We start from the raw sequence: 16,957 nt of genomic DNA, 5'->3' as shown, positions 1-16,957 counted from the left end.
TTAAAGGGTCAAGCTACGCATATAACAACACTGAAAGTAATATTTGACATTGTGTGCTTTCATTGTGTATCTTTCAAATGTTTTTCCTGATAGCAGTCTATGAGAATAACATTTCTGGGCCATGTTTTGTTTAATATTAGTTGTAGTATCACACTGGACCACTAATTAAAACAGCAAGAGTGGCAGACCCTGCCATAGTTTATTAACCATCATATTCTGACATGAATAGTTGTGTTAATAAATGTTTAATAACCCCCACATATTTACAGCATGTCTCCTCAAATAAACAACTGCTATCCCCAAATAAATGGGATACCATACAGCCAAAAACCCTGAAGTGCATCTACTACCTTAATGGAGAAAATGGTTCAATGTTTATTGTGGAGGAGGAATACTAAAAAGTAATGATGACATCCTGATTAAGATCATAGCATGTAAACTAAGGCTTAATAATGTGGGAAAATTAGGTAATTGCATTTTTTTTTTTCAAAAAATAGAGGCCTTGTGAACTCATATGCAGTTTGTTATACATAACGTTTACATTTCATGTCACACAAATGGAGCACATATTTATGTTCATATGCATTCACATGTTGTATCCAAGCTGATGTATTTTGCATTGATCCATACACCAAAATTTCAAATGACTTAATTTCATAATTTATTCGATCATATAAATACATATTTGCAGTTCAGTTTTACTTAAACCCTTTTCATGGTATACATAAAAGTAATAATTATCTATTTCTATTTCGTATTAGTATCTACCTTTTTTTGTCTTTCTTTAACTATGTGCAATCTACCTTCAAAACTTGTAATCCAGTTCAGAAATCAGTAAAATTTAGAACAATTTTTATTATTGTGAGAACTGAAGTTGTCAGACTTCTTTTAAAGTTAATTTAATACGGTGGGTCATTCAACCCTACCCTTCTGCATTTTTGGGCAGGCCCAGACGCAACTCACTCAGCAACTGATTCAGTTAACATTTCAGCCATTTAAGTTAACCTCTAAGGGCCATGCCATAACGAATACAACCATCCTCCCCCCGCATGGCCAAGTGTCTAAAGTTAGGACAGCCCTCTCCCCGAGGCATTCCCGGCAACCACTGTAATTCAATCTCAGGGTGTTAGTGCGTGCTCTCAACCGCATCAGCATATGGAAAGTAGGTCTTTACTTAAAGTAATCATGAGGCGTCTGTGCAGCCTTCTCGCGGGGACTGTGTTTTCATCACGCTCTGATGGCTGTTAAATGTTTAGACTTGCAGTGACAGCTTCACCCTGAGACCAGAGTGACCTGTGACCTTTGAGGAATGGACAAGCCTGGAAACAAAAACAGAGGCCTTTTGTGCAGGTCAAAGGGAAAACATCTGCTGGGCTGAAGACACAGAGAGAAGAGGGGGATTAACTCTGAGGGATTCATCATTTGGCCTTCTCAGCCACCTCTGATGAGAGGTGCCTGATGGGAACGTGCAGAAAGCCACTGACTGTATGCCCCATCATTACGACCCAAATCCTCTTTATTTTCCTCATTAACATCCCAGCTGCCTCTTGGCTCAGCAGGAAAAATTGATTAAAAAAAGGCAGATAAATACAATATGAGGGAGAATTTCTTTGATATGAATGCTGCAGTCGCTCTTATCACATCACCACAGGAGCCACTGGTCACAGCCAGTCTTTCACTTTTAAATTAAATTTTAGCCTGAATAAATGATCTGAGAGGACTGCACATCACAGTTCCCGTTGAGAAAATTCATTTGAACAATTCTTGCTTTGATATCATCATGCATTATGATGATAAATGAGTGTGAATTTTTTTTTTTACCATCCTGAAGCAGTTACAGTGTCATTTAAATTTGGGCGGAGGGATGCTGCCCACTCAGGATCACAGATAACAAAAGAGAGCATTTACATTTTATTTTTCTCCACTTAACACACACTCTGCACTCGGCAGTTATTTAGCACCATTTTGTTTATTTGTCTGTTCAGTCTGGTGGTTGGCTCGGGTATTTACCACTTCCCCTCTGTCCCCTCTCTCACTAACAGAGACCTTTTTCTTTAGGCTAGTCATTTGATATAGCGCACGGCTGTGATATTGGTAACCATATCCTTCAGAGCTAGTTACCAATTAGACAAACATCACTGGAGGGAAACCTCATGGGGTGATTCTATGGAGTTATGTAAGGACAAGTAAAACAATATGGCAGGCTCTGGAGTACAAATAAAATGTAGAAATTATATTATTTTCCCAAATAGTTAGACATTTTAGCATTCAGCAGATGCCAGACAACCAATGGAGATGCCAGGAAGTTAGTGCTCGCAGCCAGCACCTAACCACCAATAAAATTGCCAGTTGTTGTTGGTATCCAGATAAAGTACATTCACATGTTCCTCCGAACACGTCCCTAAGTGGGAAGTGGTTCCTCTGACTCAATGTGTTCCTGAGCTTTACAGTTGTAATAAGAAACAACATGGATGCTACAAAGAAGATTGTAGGGATTTTGTCCCTTGTTGCTCCAACAGTCTAAAAACACTTAAATACTGTTTTACCCTTTATCAGGGTTTATGTTGATAAATAACTATTCCAACTAATCTTGGTCATGTGTAGAGTAACTCTCGGTTACTACTATAGTCCTCTGTCCGCTGCATGTTTGTGCTCAAGTGACATCAAGTCAGTAAAATTAGTAAAATTGTGTTTAAGTCAGCTACTATAAATGCACATTATAGTGTGAAATTTGGTTAGTTTACATTATTCATATGTGGAGGAAAATGTTGATTTAGCAGCATAGCCTGTATGTGACACTGAGTCTATCAAATATTAAATACAAATATTCAGATCAGTAGCAGTAAAAGCCATGAAAAATGTAAACACAGTGTTTTAACATGATGAGGCCTGAACAGCTCTTTATCTTGTCTCTTATGCACTACCAAATGTTCACTGCTTTGCTTTAGGATCCTTTATGTCTGAAATCTCGTACTTCATTCAGTCATTCTGCACATTTGACTGATGGGTCGAGCTGGGAGGCCTTCCACAGCTGCAGTTACATGAATACTCCACTAGGTGACAGTGTTCCTTGACAATTAATACTGTGAGTGAATGTTATGAATATTACATCGACATTGTCCTCTCACTGAGCTGCTGGTCCAAACGCTGTATCTCTACTATCTAATTTATATCTTTCCCATTACCTAACTTAGGCCAGTCTTGTTTAAAATAAAAAAAAGATTATTGGCCAGCTGAGTTTTACAGTAAACCATGTAACAACAGAGATGGTAGATGCCAATTTCTTGTCCTAACAGGGTTTCTTGTCAGAATGCATATAGTATTTGTGGTTTCTATACATGTATGTAACATTTTAAAACAGTATAATTAGTTTAAGTTGAAGCCCTTATAAGTTTATAAGATTATTTAGCCATGTGCTTTAGCTCTCCGTTTGTTTTATCGTTTGAAGTAAAAAATAAAACAGTGACTGTAACAGTGTGTTTGTCTGTAGTGCTGACAACCATCATAAATGCTGAAAGTGTTACACAAATATCTTTTTCAGTTTTGTTCTATTGTAACAGTAACTTTACACTTGATCACACTTGATTTATAAAAAAAAGATTGCTATGTTAATGGATTTCTTAATTGAATTTAAATAAATAAATATTTTCAGTGTGCCAAGAAATGTTTGCCAGAGCAGTAGCATTCTTAATTTTAAGCCAACACAAGCTGATCTCTTAGTGGTTCCTCAGTGGACGTTGGTGGGTGTATATTCTATTCAATTTTTTTTCAAAAAGAGCATAATGGAGCATGAGGAATAAGGTCTTTGTGTTTCATAGAAAACACACTGCAGTGCCTTCTTTTTGGCCTCACCTCAGGTGACTTTGCTAAAGCAGTTGGTTTGGTTCAGTTTTAAATGTTATTGGAGGAATGCGTGACGCCACATGCCTAAGTGTTACGGTAACGTCGGGGACATGTAGTTCATCAACAAAGTGCTCCACACCAGGGCAAGACAGTCTCTACAGGGTTCTTCAACTGACAGGAAACCATCCCAGTAAACACTTCAGCGTGCATTGTGTCTAGGAGAACATTTCATACCCTAAATATTGAGAACACAATAGAGCTCTGTTTCCTCACTACCTGACCAAGTGCAGGCTGTACGCTCTGACAACCTGAGGCCTGTCTTAATACTGAATATTCTGTTAAAAGTATAACCTCAGTTACACCTTCAGTAGCAGGGTAGTGTGTGGGAGTGCTGCAGCTTTGGCTCATTCAGCCATTAGGCTACCAAATTAAACAGTTTTACACCCACATGTGCAGCTTTTGATAACAGTAAAAGATAAACAGTATTTGGGAAGCTTGGATAATTTGAGTGATGATTTTAATACAGCTTACTTTAATTTCCAAAAAAACACTTGGTCACACAAAGAGTCTTAAAATTGTGTTTGAAGAGGCTTGACAGTATTTTTGATAGGAAGATAAGATCTCATTGTTGCCATGTCATGTTCACTCTTGAACATTTTATTAACTTTCCTTTTAAAGAGGTAACCTTTCAGGGTGTCTAGCAAATGCAAGAGGTGCCTTTTTCAAAAAACAACAGAGATGTCTGACTATGTTGCAATATGTGAAGATGAATCATAAATGAGATTACTTTTAAACTCTGGTTCAAGCAGTTTTGTAGTCTTGGATAAGAACATGCCTGTCATTATTATTTATTAATTCTATTGTATATTGTTTGTGCTGTGCTTGGTATATATTTTTGGTATTTTTGTTTATCAAGCAACATATGTGATATTTTCTTGAAATTACACCCAAATTACCCCATTTATTACATCAAAACATACTGAAGATGACCCAGATATTTATTAAGGATAATAGTTAGCAATTTTCTGTTAACCGTTTGATAAAAAAGCTTCCAGGGAACTGCTGAAGGGTAACCTCTGCTGAACATACCATTTTTAATTTCCAGGGCTGTAATTTTCAAAAGGGCCAGAAAAGTAACTTGAACAGAAACTATTGACATCACAATGGTATGATCAGCAGAATTAAGCAGAAACCACATTCCTGGAAATGTAATAAAGAAATGACCACCTGTTTATGAAATGCTTAATGGACAATTGAAGCTATAATATCTGGAAAGATATTTCGTGTTTGATATTGTGAACTTTTCAAATGTGATTTTATCACACACAAAAAACTGCATTTACGTTTCCTTTAACGTGAGATGGCTCCACATATTTCAGGGGCAAATATACAAAAATCTCAGCAGATTAAACCAAATCTCTCTGCATGGCTAACCACCACAACAAATAAGTTAAAGAAAATATATTGGTTGATTGAGCCTTCATTGAGCCTTGATTGAACGTAGATTCAAAGCAAAATATTGTTTAACCGCTTCAGCTATCGCACACACAGTAGCTTCCTTCTCAAAGAACAGGAGATCACAGATTGCGTTACGGTGCTGCCACCCTTTACACAGGATACACCGTTTCTATACTGGATGTATCCGGTCCAGACACACACACCATCAAACCTTTAACCGCGCTGCCTCTTGTTTTGGGAAGTAGCTGAATGGCAATTACTGTGTTGTGCAAGTGTACGATGAATAAATTGATACTCTTTCCAGTAGGCTTTGAATGTGAAGTAACAGCTAACAGCTGAATTGTTACGCAGAAACATTTAAACACTCAGCCTGTGGAAGCCCAGCGTGTCTTTACACTTTGAAAAAAGACTGAATTCGTACTCTCTTTTAAAAAAACGTACCATAACAGTATCATAATGCCACTATAATTAAACTATTTAGGAAACATACTTGTTTACTTGAAAGTTAGATGAGCAGATGATACCACTGTCATTTATGTCTTGTAAATCAGAAGCTATAACTAATAGCTGGTTACCGAAGCCTAGCATAGAGATTTAAAACAGGAAGCAGCTATCCTGGAGTGTTGTTGCTTTGCATTTTACACTTTGGTGTAGTTTCTTAGAAATTGACAGAGTCAGGCAAACTGTTTCCCCTTGTTTCCAGTCTTTATAGTCAGCTATGCTCTCGACTGTAACTAATTTGTAGTGTACAGACATGAGAGTGGTATCAGTCTTCCCATGTAGGCATGATCAATAAAAGAGCAAATCGATTATTTCCCAAAATGTCCCATTATTCTGGCAACTGGCAATAGACTTGTTTATGTGTTTGTTATAACATTTTTAGGTAAATATTGATTGCATGTAAAGGCTATAGAATAGCTCCAAAGGTTTTTGAATTGGATTCCAATAAACCTTAATTTCGCCATGACATCTTGTATAATCCAGACAGGTCTGGCACAATTTCTATCTGGTTTCATCTTTACATTATAGTCAAAATAAATTTAAAAACTCATTTAGGAAGCTAAAAGGGTCACTATGCAGAGGGTAACTGAGCCTCTGTTTAAACATATGATGCTGAACTGCTGGTAAAACTGTGCACTGAAGCTTTTGTGCTACACTTACCTGTGAAAATGTGATTTGTAAATTCATGTGTTCAGTGAAGGTCTTTTACAGAACTCCTTTGTAACAGATACAGAGCGTTCGTAAGATGTATAGATTATAAAACAGCCTTTCTTGCTGTTTGAAGAGTGCTGCGTCAGCCTGGTTGGCAACACCTCTTGAATGGAATGGATCCAAAATATAAACACATCCAAATAAAGCCCCCCTTCCATACCCGGTGTTTGGAAATGAAAATAAAAACAACCCACTTCAACTTCAGTTAAATACTATGACTGTTTATGTTTTGTATTTGTCTGATATCCTGCGTTTGTTGCCATCTTTTATCTCAGATCTTGTCCTAAAACTTTTTGCAGTTCTGGCCATCACCAGTTCCTCTATGAATTACTGCTTCCTGTCAAGATGAGGCCTGGCATGCCAAACAATGGCGGGCAGGAAAAAGTTGTGACTGTTACTGTCAGGCTCTTGTATTTCTTCCTTAAATTGAGTCTGTGTGTGTGTGTCTGTGTCCCCTTTGAGACAGGGGGCTTCGTACCCACGTCATCATATTGGACTGAGACTCGAGGCATCAAAGGGGCACTGAACAAAAACGTCAGAGGAGCGACATGAGCCATTGTCCTCCTGGCATGCGGTGCACCGGATAACACTGCTCATGATCCCATAAAAATGTTTTTTGGCACGTTTATGAAGAAGCTGCACACAGTAAGTCCAATCAAGTTTTTACGGCCTGCATGTTTTCCCAGTGAAGCACAGAAATTCACCAAGTTGAGACTTTTCTATATTCCATTCCTTTTTTAATAGTAATAGTAAACTTAGTTTTTATAACTCTTTACTTAACATTTTTACAAGGTGCTTTAAAAAGAAAAGAAACTGACAAGGCACATAAGATAAGACTGAAATAAATAAGATAAGTAGAAATACAAATCTATTTGAATAATAAAACATTTACAAAAAGGGAAAATTCTCTGATTCCAGTTTCTTATATATAAATATTTTCTGGTTTCTTCATTTTTGTAGAACTGTAAACTAAATATCTTTGGTTTGTGGACAAAACAAAACATTAGAGGATGTTGTCTTGGAAAATAGAGATCAACATTCTTTAATATTTTCTGACATTTATTAAAACTAACAATACATCAGTCATTCAAGATTATAATTAACAGACTAATTGACCGTGAAAAACATAATTAGATCCAGATATATTCAACATTAAATGGTCATGGGATTAGACTTTGTGGTTACGGAATACCAGCAATTAAAATTCCCATTTATCTGAAGTTGGTGTTGATAACCTCTGCATAGGGAGGGCCCGCCATTGGAGCAGAGAGATGGCCTACAGCGGGAGGAGACTGAGGACTGGGGACTTCCCATCATGGGAAGTGTGTGGCTAGAGGAGTTTATAAATTCCTCCCCATGTTTACACCTCTGCCACAATCCGATAAATTCTCATGCTATCAACACTACGCAGAGGAAACATCTGGCCCATGACTGGAGTTCATTGGGGTTTGTTCGAGAACAGTTACGAGTTACAAGAAATGGACTAAGAAACCAGCTGACTGAGATAATTTAGCATAGTCTCATTGTTCACTCATCATAACCCTCAAGCCTCGGACTATACTACATACTGGTTCTCTCTGACCATCCTCTGGCCAGCAGCGACCATGTATAGCAGCGGCTATTCCCAGGTCTCCAAGTACAGCCCACAGGCCCAAAAGAAGATGCAGTACCGGTCAAAGGGCAAGAGCTGTGGCTACTATATGCGCATCGTCTTCTTCTTCTCCTCGCTCATTCAGTCTCTTATCATAGTCAGCCTGGTGCTCTTTCTGATCTATGGCAAGAAGCAGGACTCTGCGTCCACGTCGCGCATCCTGGACCTGGAGGAGAGCTTCAGCCGACTCTCCATCGAGAACGTCGCCTTGAGGCACCAGAGGAAGAATCTGACCACCTTACTCAACTCCACACTGACTGAAAAGGCCCGTAATGACTGGGACCTGGTCAAGCTGCGCCACTTCTCCAACATCTCAATGGCTGTGATCCAAGACCTCGACAGGAAGCTGGTAATAAACTGCACCTTTTGGTTACATCTAACATGCAGGTTCCTTTCATTAGTGTGAATTTTTCATGTTCTGCTGTTAGTTTAAGTGAATTTGTAAATGAAAGGATAATACCGCCTGTCAATACACCTTAAATGTTTCAGTCAAATTGAGCCTCAGCAATTAAAAAGTTGTTCTTACATTAGAGCTTAAATGGTTTCATACGGTTTTCAAATGCTGAGTAGATTTCACTTGTGATAACTGTTGAATGTTGAATTGGAATGTAACATGTAGTTCATAAGTATTTTATAGCTTTTAGAACAAGAAGAAACCACATATTATTTATGATTATGAGTCTGTTATTGTTTTTGCTTATCTGCATTTCACAACTCATCAAGAAAAACTTGCTAAAGCACCAATGGATTTTCTTTCTATAAAATATCCACAGCAACAGTGCAATAGGGAGCTGTTGCTTTGCAAGGCCACACCTTCACCTTACAATTGCCCACGAAGTAAGTATGACATGTCTTCAGTGCAAACCAAAACAAAAAATCAAATAAATCAATAACACTTGAACATTCTCCCTAATCCTCACCTGAATGTTTTAGAGAAAGATATATTTACCACCTACTTCTTTTCTTCATCTTTGTCATTATCATTTAGTTCAAACAGGTCTTTGCAACTGTGGGATGTTTGTCGAACAGCTGAGGGCCAGGCTTGAGCTTGTGGAGTCCAACTTCACACAAACAGTACAGAGGATGAGGATGGAAGTGGACCAGACCGCCAAAGAAAGGGACAACCTTAACTTGGAGGCTATCCGTCTGAGGAGGGACAAATCCACACATGAGAAGGAGGTGCAGATCTATAGACAAAGATGCAAAGAAGACTTTGCCCAGTCCCTGAGTGGTGTTTCCAACGTTACCATAGCTTTTCTACTGAAGATCGATTCCCTCTTCCCGTCACACATCCCCTTCCAGCTCACCTGTACAAAACAGAAAGAACTTCTGGAGCAGATCCGCACCAATTGCAGCAGCCTTTCTAGAGAGGTGGAGGACAAGTTCCAGCGTTACCTGAACAATGTGGGTGATCAGGTATCACGCATCCAGAGTGAGAACAGCCGCTTGAAAGCAGAGAACTGGCGACTGTCTGATGACTACCGCTGGTGCAGCCAGAACCGCACGGATCTGATCAAGGTCAACAAACAGAACTTAGAAAAGCTTCAGTCACAACACGATGTGGAGAAGGAGAGACTCCTGATGGACAAGATGAGGCTAAATGGAGACATACAAGTCCTGGAAAACAGCGTCAACTATAAGAATAAAGAGGTCGAACACATTCGAGAGCAACTCAAGCAGCTTAATATAACCTGTATGGCCAAGGTAAGAAAACAAGGGCCGTGATTGGTTACATGAAATGTAATCAGCTTGGAAAGGTAGAAGCAGCAGTAAGGCTTCTAGGGGCAGCGCACTGGGCTTTAGGAGTTCTTCTGCTTCCAAGCTGTGCATCAGAGTTACACTCGGATTACTCAAAATTTGATATTTCAATTTGACCAAACTAGAATTAAATGAGACCTGCTGTACCAAGAACAATCTTGTAAAACCATCTGAGCAATTTTAATTTTTCTTTTTAAAAAAGCTGTTTGGCAGTTAGGGAAGTTTAAGGGAGAAGTGTTAAACACTGTAACTGAATCCTGGTGGATATTCTCTTATATATCATTAAATTATTATTATATATATATTATATTATTATATATATATTATCATATTATCATTATTGTTATATAATATACAAGTTTTTGTTACATTGTGTAACCATTTCATTTAACTACAGAATCCCTTTATAGGTTACCATCTGCATATAATTGTGCAGTAATTACAGAATTGTGCGCTCTAATTTTAGTTTTGTTGTCAGTAATACTCTCCTTATCCACAGTATACAAGACATATTTGCTTATATAACACCTGTAAGAAAACTCGAACACTAACAAAGCCCTCATTCCAGTGCTTTGAGATCTTGAGGCATACATGAGATGAATAATATCAAAGCAGCTGACATGTTATTGGACATGATTGAGCTGTAAGAGCAGAGGAGGAGGAGGAGGAGGGAAATTGTCTGCCAGTAAAGTACACGAGGGCAGAGGGGTGAGAACTGAATAAATGTTTCTTCCAGTTGTTATGTTAAGTGTCTGTTAAGCTAGTGAGAGATAAGGGGTTTGCAGCTACAAACAGAAACTATGATCTAAAGTTTTCCGTGAATTCAACATGGTTCACTTTCATCATCAATGTTAAAAAAAATCAATATGTGACAAGTAAAAATGTACGTATCTATAATAACATTGCTCTCTTTTGATTACAGTTGGGTGGATTTCCAGGAGGCTCGACTTCTCTGGGAAGCACAAGTCAAAATACATGGGGCTCATTTGGTGGTGGTGGATCCAGCTCTTCAAATGTGGGTCAGCCTAGTAGGCCAGGTTTAGTTCCGAACCTTGGCTCAACTGGGACGAGTTTAGGGTCATCTTTATTTCCATCTAGGTCAAGTAGCTCCACTGGGTCGGGGACAGCTGGGACAGGCTCTTCAAGCTCATCCATCTTTTCATCTGGGTCAAGTAGTTCCACCGGATCGGGATTGAATAAGCAAGGATCAACTGGGACAGGCTCTTCAAGCTCGTCCATCTTTTCATCTGGGTCAAGTAGCTCCACTGGGTCAGCATTTAATAGGGGGACAGGCTCTTCAAGCTCATCCATCTTTTCATCTGGGTCGAGTAGCTCCACTGGATCAGGGTTGAATAGGGGGACAGGCTCTTCAAGCTCATCCATCTTTTCATCTGGGTCGAGTAGCTCCACTGGATCAGGATTGAATAAGATGGGATCAACTGGGGGGGGTACCTCAAGCTTAGGCTCAACAGGGTTAAATCCAAGTCTTAGCTCAACTGGAAGAAGCTCATCAACCACTGGGTCGTCCTCTGGGTCTACTGGTTCAAGCTTTGGTTCAAGCTTTGGCTCAAGCGGGTCAAGCTTAAATAAGCCAACTACAAATGTTAAAAGCTCTTCAGGCCTTGGCTTATCCTCTGGGTCCACTGGAACCTCGAGTAAGAGTGGGTCAAGCAGCTCAGGATTCTCCTCTTGGCTTGGGTTAGGAAACAGTAATTCAGGACAAAGTAAGACAGGAAGTGGGACAGGGAAAGGAACATCAACTGGGAATAGTTTTGGTGGAACTGGATTGTCCACTGGCACAGGAAGGACGAGTGGGCTGGTTGGGGGCTCAGGTAAGGAAAATAGTTGCAGTTGTATGTCTGTAGTTTATCATTTGAATTCTGGGGAATAGAAGCATAGTTCACCCAGTTAACAAATTAATATTGGCTGACATACCTTGTATCTAACTCAGCAGATAGTTTTGGTTTTATTTGTCGAGATTGTTGACATTTCTGACCCCACCACAGGTGAATCGAAATGTGTATGTGGTGTTCAAGGCATAATAATTAGGAAAATAACTTATTTGGTTCAAACAAATGTCATGTCAAAACCTGGGAAAAAACAACCAAAACTATCGGCATCGATAGAGAGATATTTTTATTCTGGTGAAGGTTAAAGACACTTCACAAGTAACATATATGCATGTATCAGTACAGTACTGTTCATACAGCACATATTACATACAATCATCCATTTGTATTAAAAGTATGTGATAATTCAGCAACAAGCTTTGAATAAATGGCTCTGATGTTTGTAGCATTTGTTGAACCTCAGTGGAAATGCTAACTGTTAGCATATGTACTGTGAAGCCCAAAAGCAGCTTGTTTGATTTTGTCATGGATTGATAGTAACAAATGACATCTTCTTACTTTTAACCAACAGTCAACGTTGCCCAGCACCTTCAGGATCTTCAACGCCTCATCAACCCAGCTGTCCCAGAGTAAGTATCAAGGCAACTGTAGAACTGTTAGTGTTGCTGCTGTTCTTGTTGCAGACTCAACATTGACAACACAAAAGGCACGATTTTATATCTCTGTTTTTGTCAATAAATCCCATGAAAAATGGACAGTTGTCCCTTGCTCAATACTTTGATTTCAACACATCAAGATCAAGACATGAATATTTAAAAACAAATGTAAATGGTTGTTTTATTTGGGGACTATTTTCAGCCACAGAGTTATACACCTTTTGTGCTTTGATTAATATTTACAGTGCCCATGTTTCTTGGTTTGCGTTTTTTATTTATGGGTATTGTTGACAATGAAATAAAAATAAAATATCAAGAGACATCTAATTAAATAAATAATTATACTAAACATGCTTTTCTTTCTTTCTTTCTTTCTTTCTTTCTTTCTTTCTTTCTTTTCTCCAGGGAAAAACAAGATCTCTCCAGAATGCTGGGTTAGTTCATCTGATGACAAAAAAAAAACTCGCTAAGGGATGTATCTTCCATTGCATCTATTACGCACAGCTAAATCCAAGTTTCTCATATGAAGTTCACATGTTGTATATCATTATAAATGTATCATATATTATACGCTGCCTGTTTATACTTTGGTATGCATTTAGGAAAGTATTTTGAATAACTTTTGCACTTTTGAATGTAAAATGTGAAGTTTGTGTGTTCATGATTTGTATCTACACAGTATGCAACTTATTATGAAAAGCACATTTTTTTTTTTATTGTAAATACAGAAAAAAATAAAAGCTTTGTTTAAACTTAAGCACATCAGCTGTGCCTGTCTTTTCTTTATAAACAAAGCTATTTAAGATATTACCCTATGCAGACCCGGAAATAACAGTTTGTCCCTGCATGCGTCACCTATTGTGTGGCTAATTATCTATAAATGACTCCCCAGCCCCTCCTGTGATGTTCAGGCAAGATTTACTGGCAACACAATTTAATCCCTCCAGCATGTTTATGTTTACCTGCCAACCTGTCAGCAGGCCGACAGAGGCAGATGGGAGGAACCTTTGGAAACTCTCTTGTACACATGCTGTAGTTAAGAACAATGTCCCATCACTTAACAGAAAAGAACACGGATATCCATAACCTAAATAAACCCTTACATATCTAACGCATGATGGGGGACAACTGGAAAGATGGGGCTTGACTTGGCGTCTGATGCATAAGCCTAATCACAGCATAAACAGCCAGATTTTTACTTTTAATTTTGGTTATATGTAAAACAAATAGAAATGAATTTAGAAAGCATATAAAGAGGTTTGTTTGTGTGTAGAAATGAAATATCCCGTTTGAACATTTGTGATATGAAGGGCACTTTCCTTAGATGTTTTCTTGCACATTATTGACAGCGAGTATGTCTCACCGAAAATATATTTCATTTTTACATCATAACCATAAAGTCAAAATGGAGCAGCAACACAAACTGTCATGAGAACAGACAAACATCCTGTTCATTGGACTGTGAGAGGATGGGAACGGACGGTTAATTCAAGAACCAAAAGTGTGTTGGCGCCAATTAATAAATACAGCACTTGAGCAAAGGGAGACCTCTTTCCCGTCTAAAGGAAATCCTTTGTTTAACGTCAAGTGTTTTTCCACATTTTGGCAGTGTGGCTCACTGCAGGAGTTGCTGTGACGATATTAAAGGTCAGCTGGTTGAACGCTTTTGGGAGTCTCTTTATCAGACCGACTGAGACACGGGACGTGTTGAAACTACTTCACTGGAAAATCATTGTGATGATGTGCAAATATGTTTCCTGTCGACTCAGTGCATTTTTCCTGTCGACTCATTTCATTTTTTCTATTTCCCTGACACAAATAATACAGTTGACCATTGCTCCAATTGACTCAGGGAACAGTACAATAAGGATGCATAATTTCATTATCATTTGACTTCAACGGGGTTTGAACATTAACTGTTCAGAGGAAAGGGGACATTAACTAATCCACTTTATATTAACTTAGGACAAGAAAAAAGAAATCATAGAATAGGTTCAGAAAAACATAACAAAGACTTAAGATTAAAACATGTATCTAATTAAACAAATACTACCAACCTAAAAAGAAAATAATTTGAAATAAACATCTGATGGTTAACAAGACATTTTTGATAAGATTCTGTTAAAACTTCAGGTTCTATCTCAGCTCACAAAAGAGGATGTCTGACAAGCATCTCAACACATTTGGCTTGAAAAATCATTGACATGACCATTTTGTAGTGTCGTGAACAATAACCTTGCCACACTAATAATGTCTTTTTATTGTCATTTTGCAATTCTAGAATAAGTTTTTCCAAATCCCAAAAAGTCACACAAACATAGGATAATATACTTTGAGCTTGACTTGAACATTAATCTATTAGTCTATACATACTTGTCTTTATATTTCAAGTGGGTCATTGATTTAGGCCACATTTGCGGCTGGAGTCAGGATCATCCATTGCATGGTCAAATGTTTTCCATAGATGATTAAACTAGCTGATTTTTGAAGATCTTGACCCTCAGCACTGTAGACAGCCCAGAGGCCGCTGACACAGGGTTGGGGCCATTGTGTCGCAGCCTGTCGGGCCACCTCCCTCCCCCTCCTGATGCAGGAAAGGGACCGGGAGCTTATGATTACGACCTCCTTCCTCACCTGGGGTTGCAGGACTGTGACCTCTTTTGTCTGTGGCTGCTAATGTTCCCCTTTACTGTGACTTATAATTGCATTTCCTATCTGCCTGGCCTCCCTTAGTCCCATGGCAGTCCAGGCTGGTAAAGACATCAGGGGGCAAAACCCTTTCTCTTGTGCAGATAGTTTAAGGGGGGAGTGAGCTATGAACTGGAAACAGCTGGGAGAGAGAATGTACCTTAGCACTGACTTCCTTAAGCACAGCCATGACTTTCACCTTGACCTCTCCTTCCATGAGTTCTGGAAAGAAAAACATGGGGCAGTTTATTTGTTTAAGGATGGGATGGGTTTGACTTCATGTAACCTGTGAGCTGCTAGACCTAATGTAGCCTCAGTTTTATAGACAAGCATGCAGTCCTAAAGTTTTGCACGTGATGTCAACATAACAAAACACAGCTGGTGCAACTTCTTCTTCTTAGGGTTACCGCAGTGCCACAAACAACCCAGTCACTCAGAGTTTTTCTTCAGCTTGGATTGGCATGGTTTTTACTGCTAGTTTTTAAAAAAAAGGCCTTAAATGATAACAACTGGGTTATAAAATCTCTAATTCACTGATAATAAGATACAAGCTGGGAGTAGAGAGAAGTTAACCACAACGAACATCCCATCACTGAGTTTAAATTCCATCATATGCGCTGCTTACGACTGTTGGAAGCTAAAGGTTTTGCTGTATAAAAAACAGATTATATAATCTGAATCATAATTCTGTTTGCTATTAATTTGGGGCCTGCCACTGGCCGTACGAAGTGTTTATGTGCCCCTGGTCAGACGCTTCTCCTTTACTAATGGATATCGTAGTGTTCAGAGACGTCCAACACGGCCAAATGATGGACCAAAAAAGATTTGTCAGAAAGCTACAAAAATGGAGACTGGTAGGCCTAGCATATTGTGCTGTATCATAGGCAGCTAGACGTTTTTCAATTTCTCTCGACATCTGAAGGGGAAAAAATAATTACCTGAGGCCAAGCAGCTGACAGATGGTTTGAGAGAGGAGTAAAAGAATCCATATATGTCAAACTGAAATGACCTTCTTTGAACAGACATGGTGGCATTCGATACTTATCACCCACCTACAATGCAGCACTGAGTTCACCTAGCCCTCGCAACCCACTTGAAGGCCTGTTGGGTCAACAACCCACAAGTGGCCCCAAGGACTCTGACACTCAGAACTAACACATGTCCTTAGGGACTCTGTAGGGACACTCCCACACCGTTTAAAAGCCTAAAACTCCCCTCCAGTTAGTTAGAACTGAAGAGGCCTGACAGTGAGAGGTGAAACGTCTTCAAGAAACTGATAAACACCCAGTTGCCTACAATACAGCACCTAGAAAACAGATATGTGAATACAGAATGAGAAAGTCACCCAGTCAGCCTCCCTCACACTTAGTAACACACTCTACTTTGCCAATTTTCTTTCATGTTCCACAGCTCAGTGGGATTATAAGTATTTTGTTGCATGTGTGGTATACTTTCAACTGAACTGAACTTCCATGACTGTGAAAACTATAATAAGTTCATTTTAAAGCTGAGTTTAAATATTTCCCTAAAACATCAGTCCTATTCTAGTGTAACCAGTGATGCTAGCCACTCTGATTATGTTGAAAGGCACAGCAGTGATTTGAGCTAAATGCTAACATCCGCTTTATGGTCACCATTGTTAATGTATGACAAAGAAATAATGAAGAGGCTTTCCTTAGGGACAAATGACTTATTCCTCAAGTGTCAATAGCTGTTGTCATGAGCTGAGCTGCTGTGAGCCCAGGTCAGCTGCAACAGTGTCCTATTTATCTCTGTCATTGATTATCCATCACATACTGAAAGCCTCACTGCTGCCACACGACTACAGGCAGGGATCAGGC

The 16,957-nt window shown here is 39.0% G+C and overlaps 2 protein-coding genes across 11 annotated transcripts in view; both read left to right on the top strand.

The window, feature by feature from the left end:
- Positions 1–16,957, top strand: part of LOC119011385 (anoctamin-8-like) — a 44,381-nt gene that overhangs the window by 6,010 nt on the left and 21,414 nt on the right. For 8 of the 10 annotated variants that reach the window (XM_037084459.1, XM_037084458.1, XM_037084455.1 and 5 more), the window contains one exon: positions 6,976–7,158. The gene's annotated coding sequence lies outside the window, so the exon portion shown is untranslated. The remainder of the gene's footprint in view (positions 1–6,975; positions 7,159–16,957) is intronic. The other 2 variants (XM_037084451.1, XM_037084454.1) reach the window with 1 other exon arrangement.
- On the top strand, positions 8,118–9,889 carry plvapa (plasmalemma vesicle associated protein a). Its single transcript, XM_037084124.1, has 2 exons — positions 8,118–8,513; positions 9,194–9,889. The coding sequence occupies exons 1-2, from the start codon at positions 8,118–8,120 to the stop codon at positions 9,887–9,889; spliced, it is 1,092 nt and encodes a 363-aa protein (XP_036940019.1).

This window comes from Acanthopagrus latus, chromosome 21, assembly GCF_904848185.1.
Source record: "Acanthopagrus latus isolate v.2019 chromosome 21, fAcaLat1.1, whole genome shotgun sequence".
Lineage (NCBI taxonomy): Eukaryota > Metazoa > Chordata > Actinopteri > Spariformes > Sparidae > Acanthopagrus > Acanthopagrus latus.
Note: the sequence above shows the minus strand (reverse complement) of the source record. Positions and strands in the feature narration are given on the sequence as shown.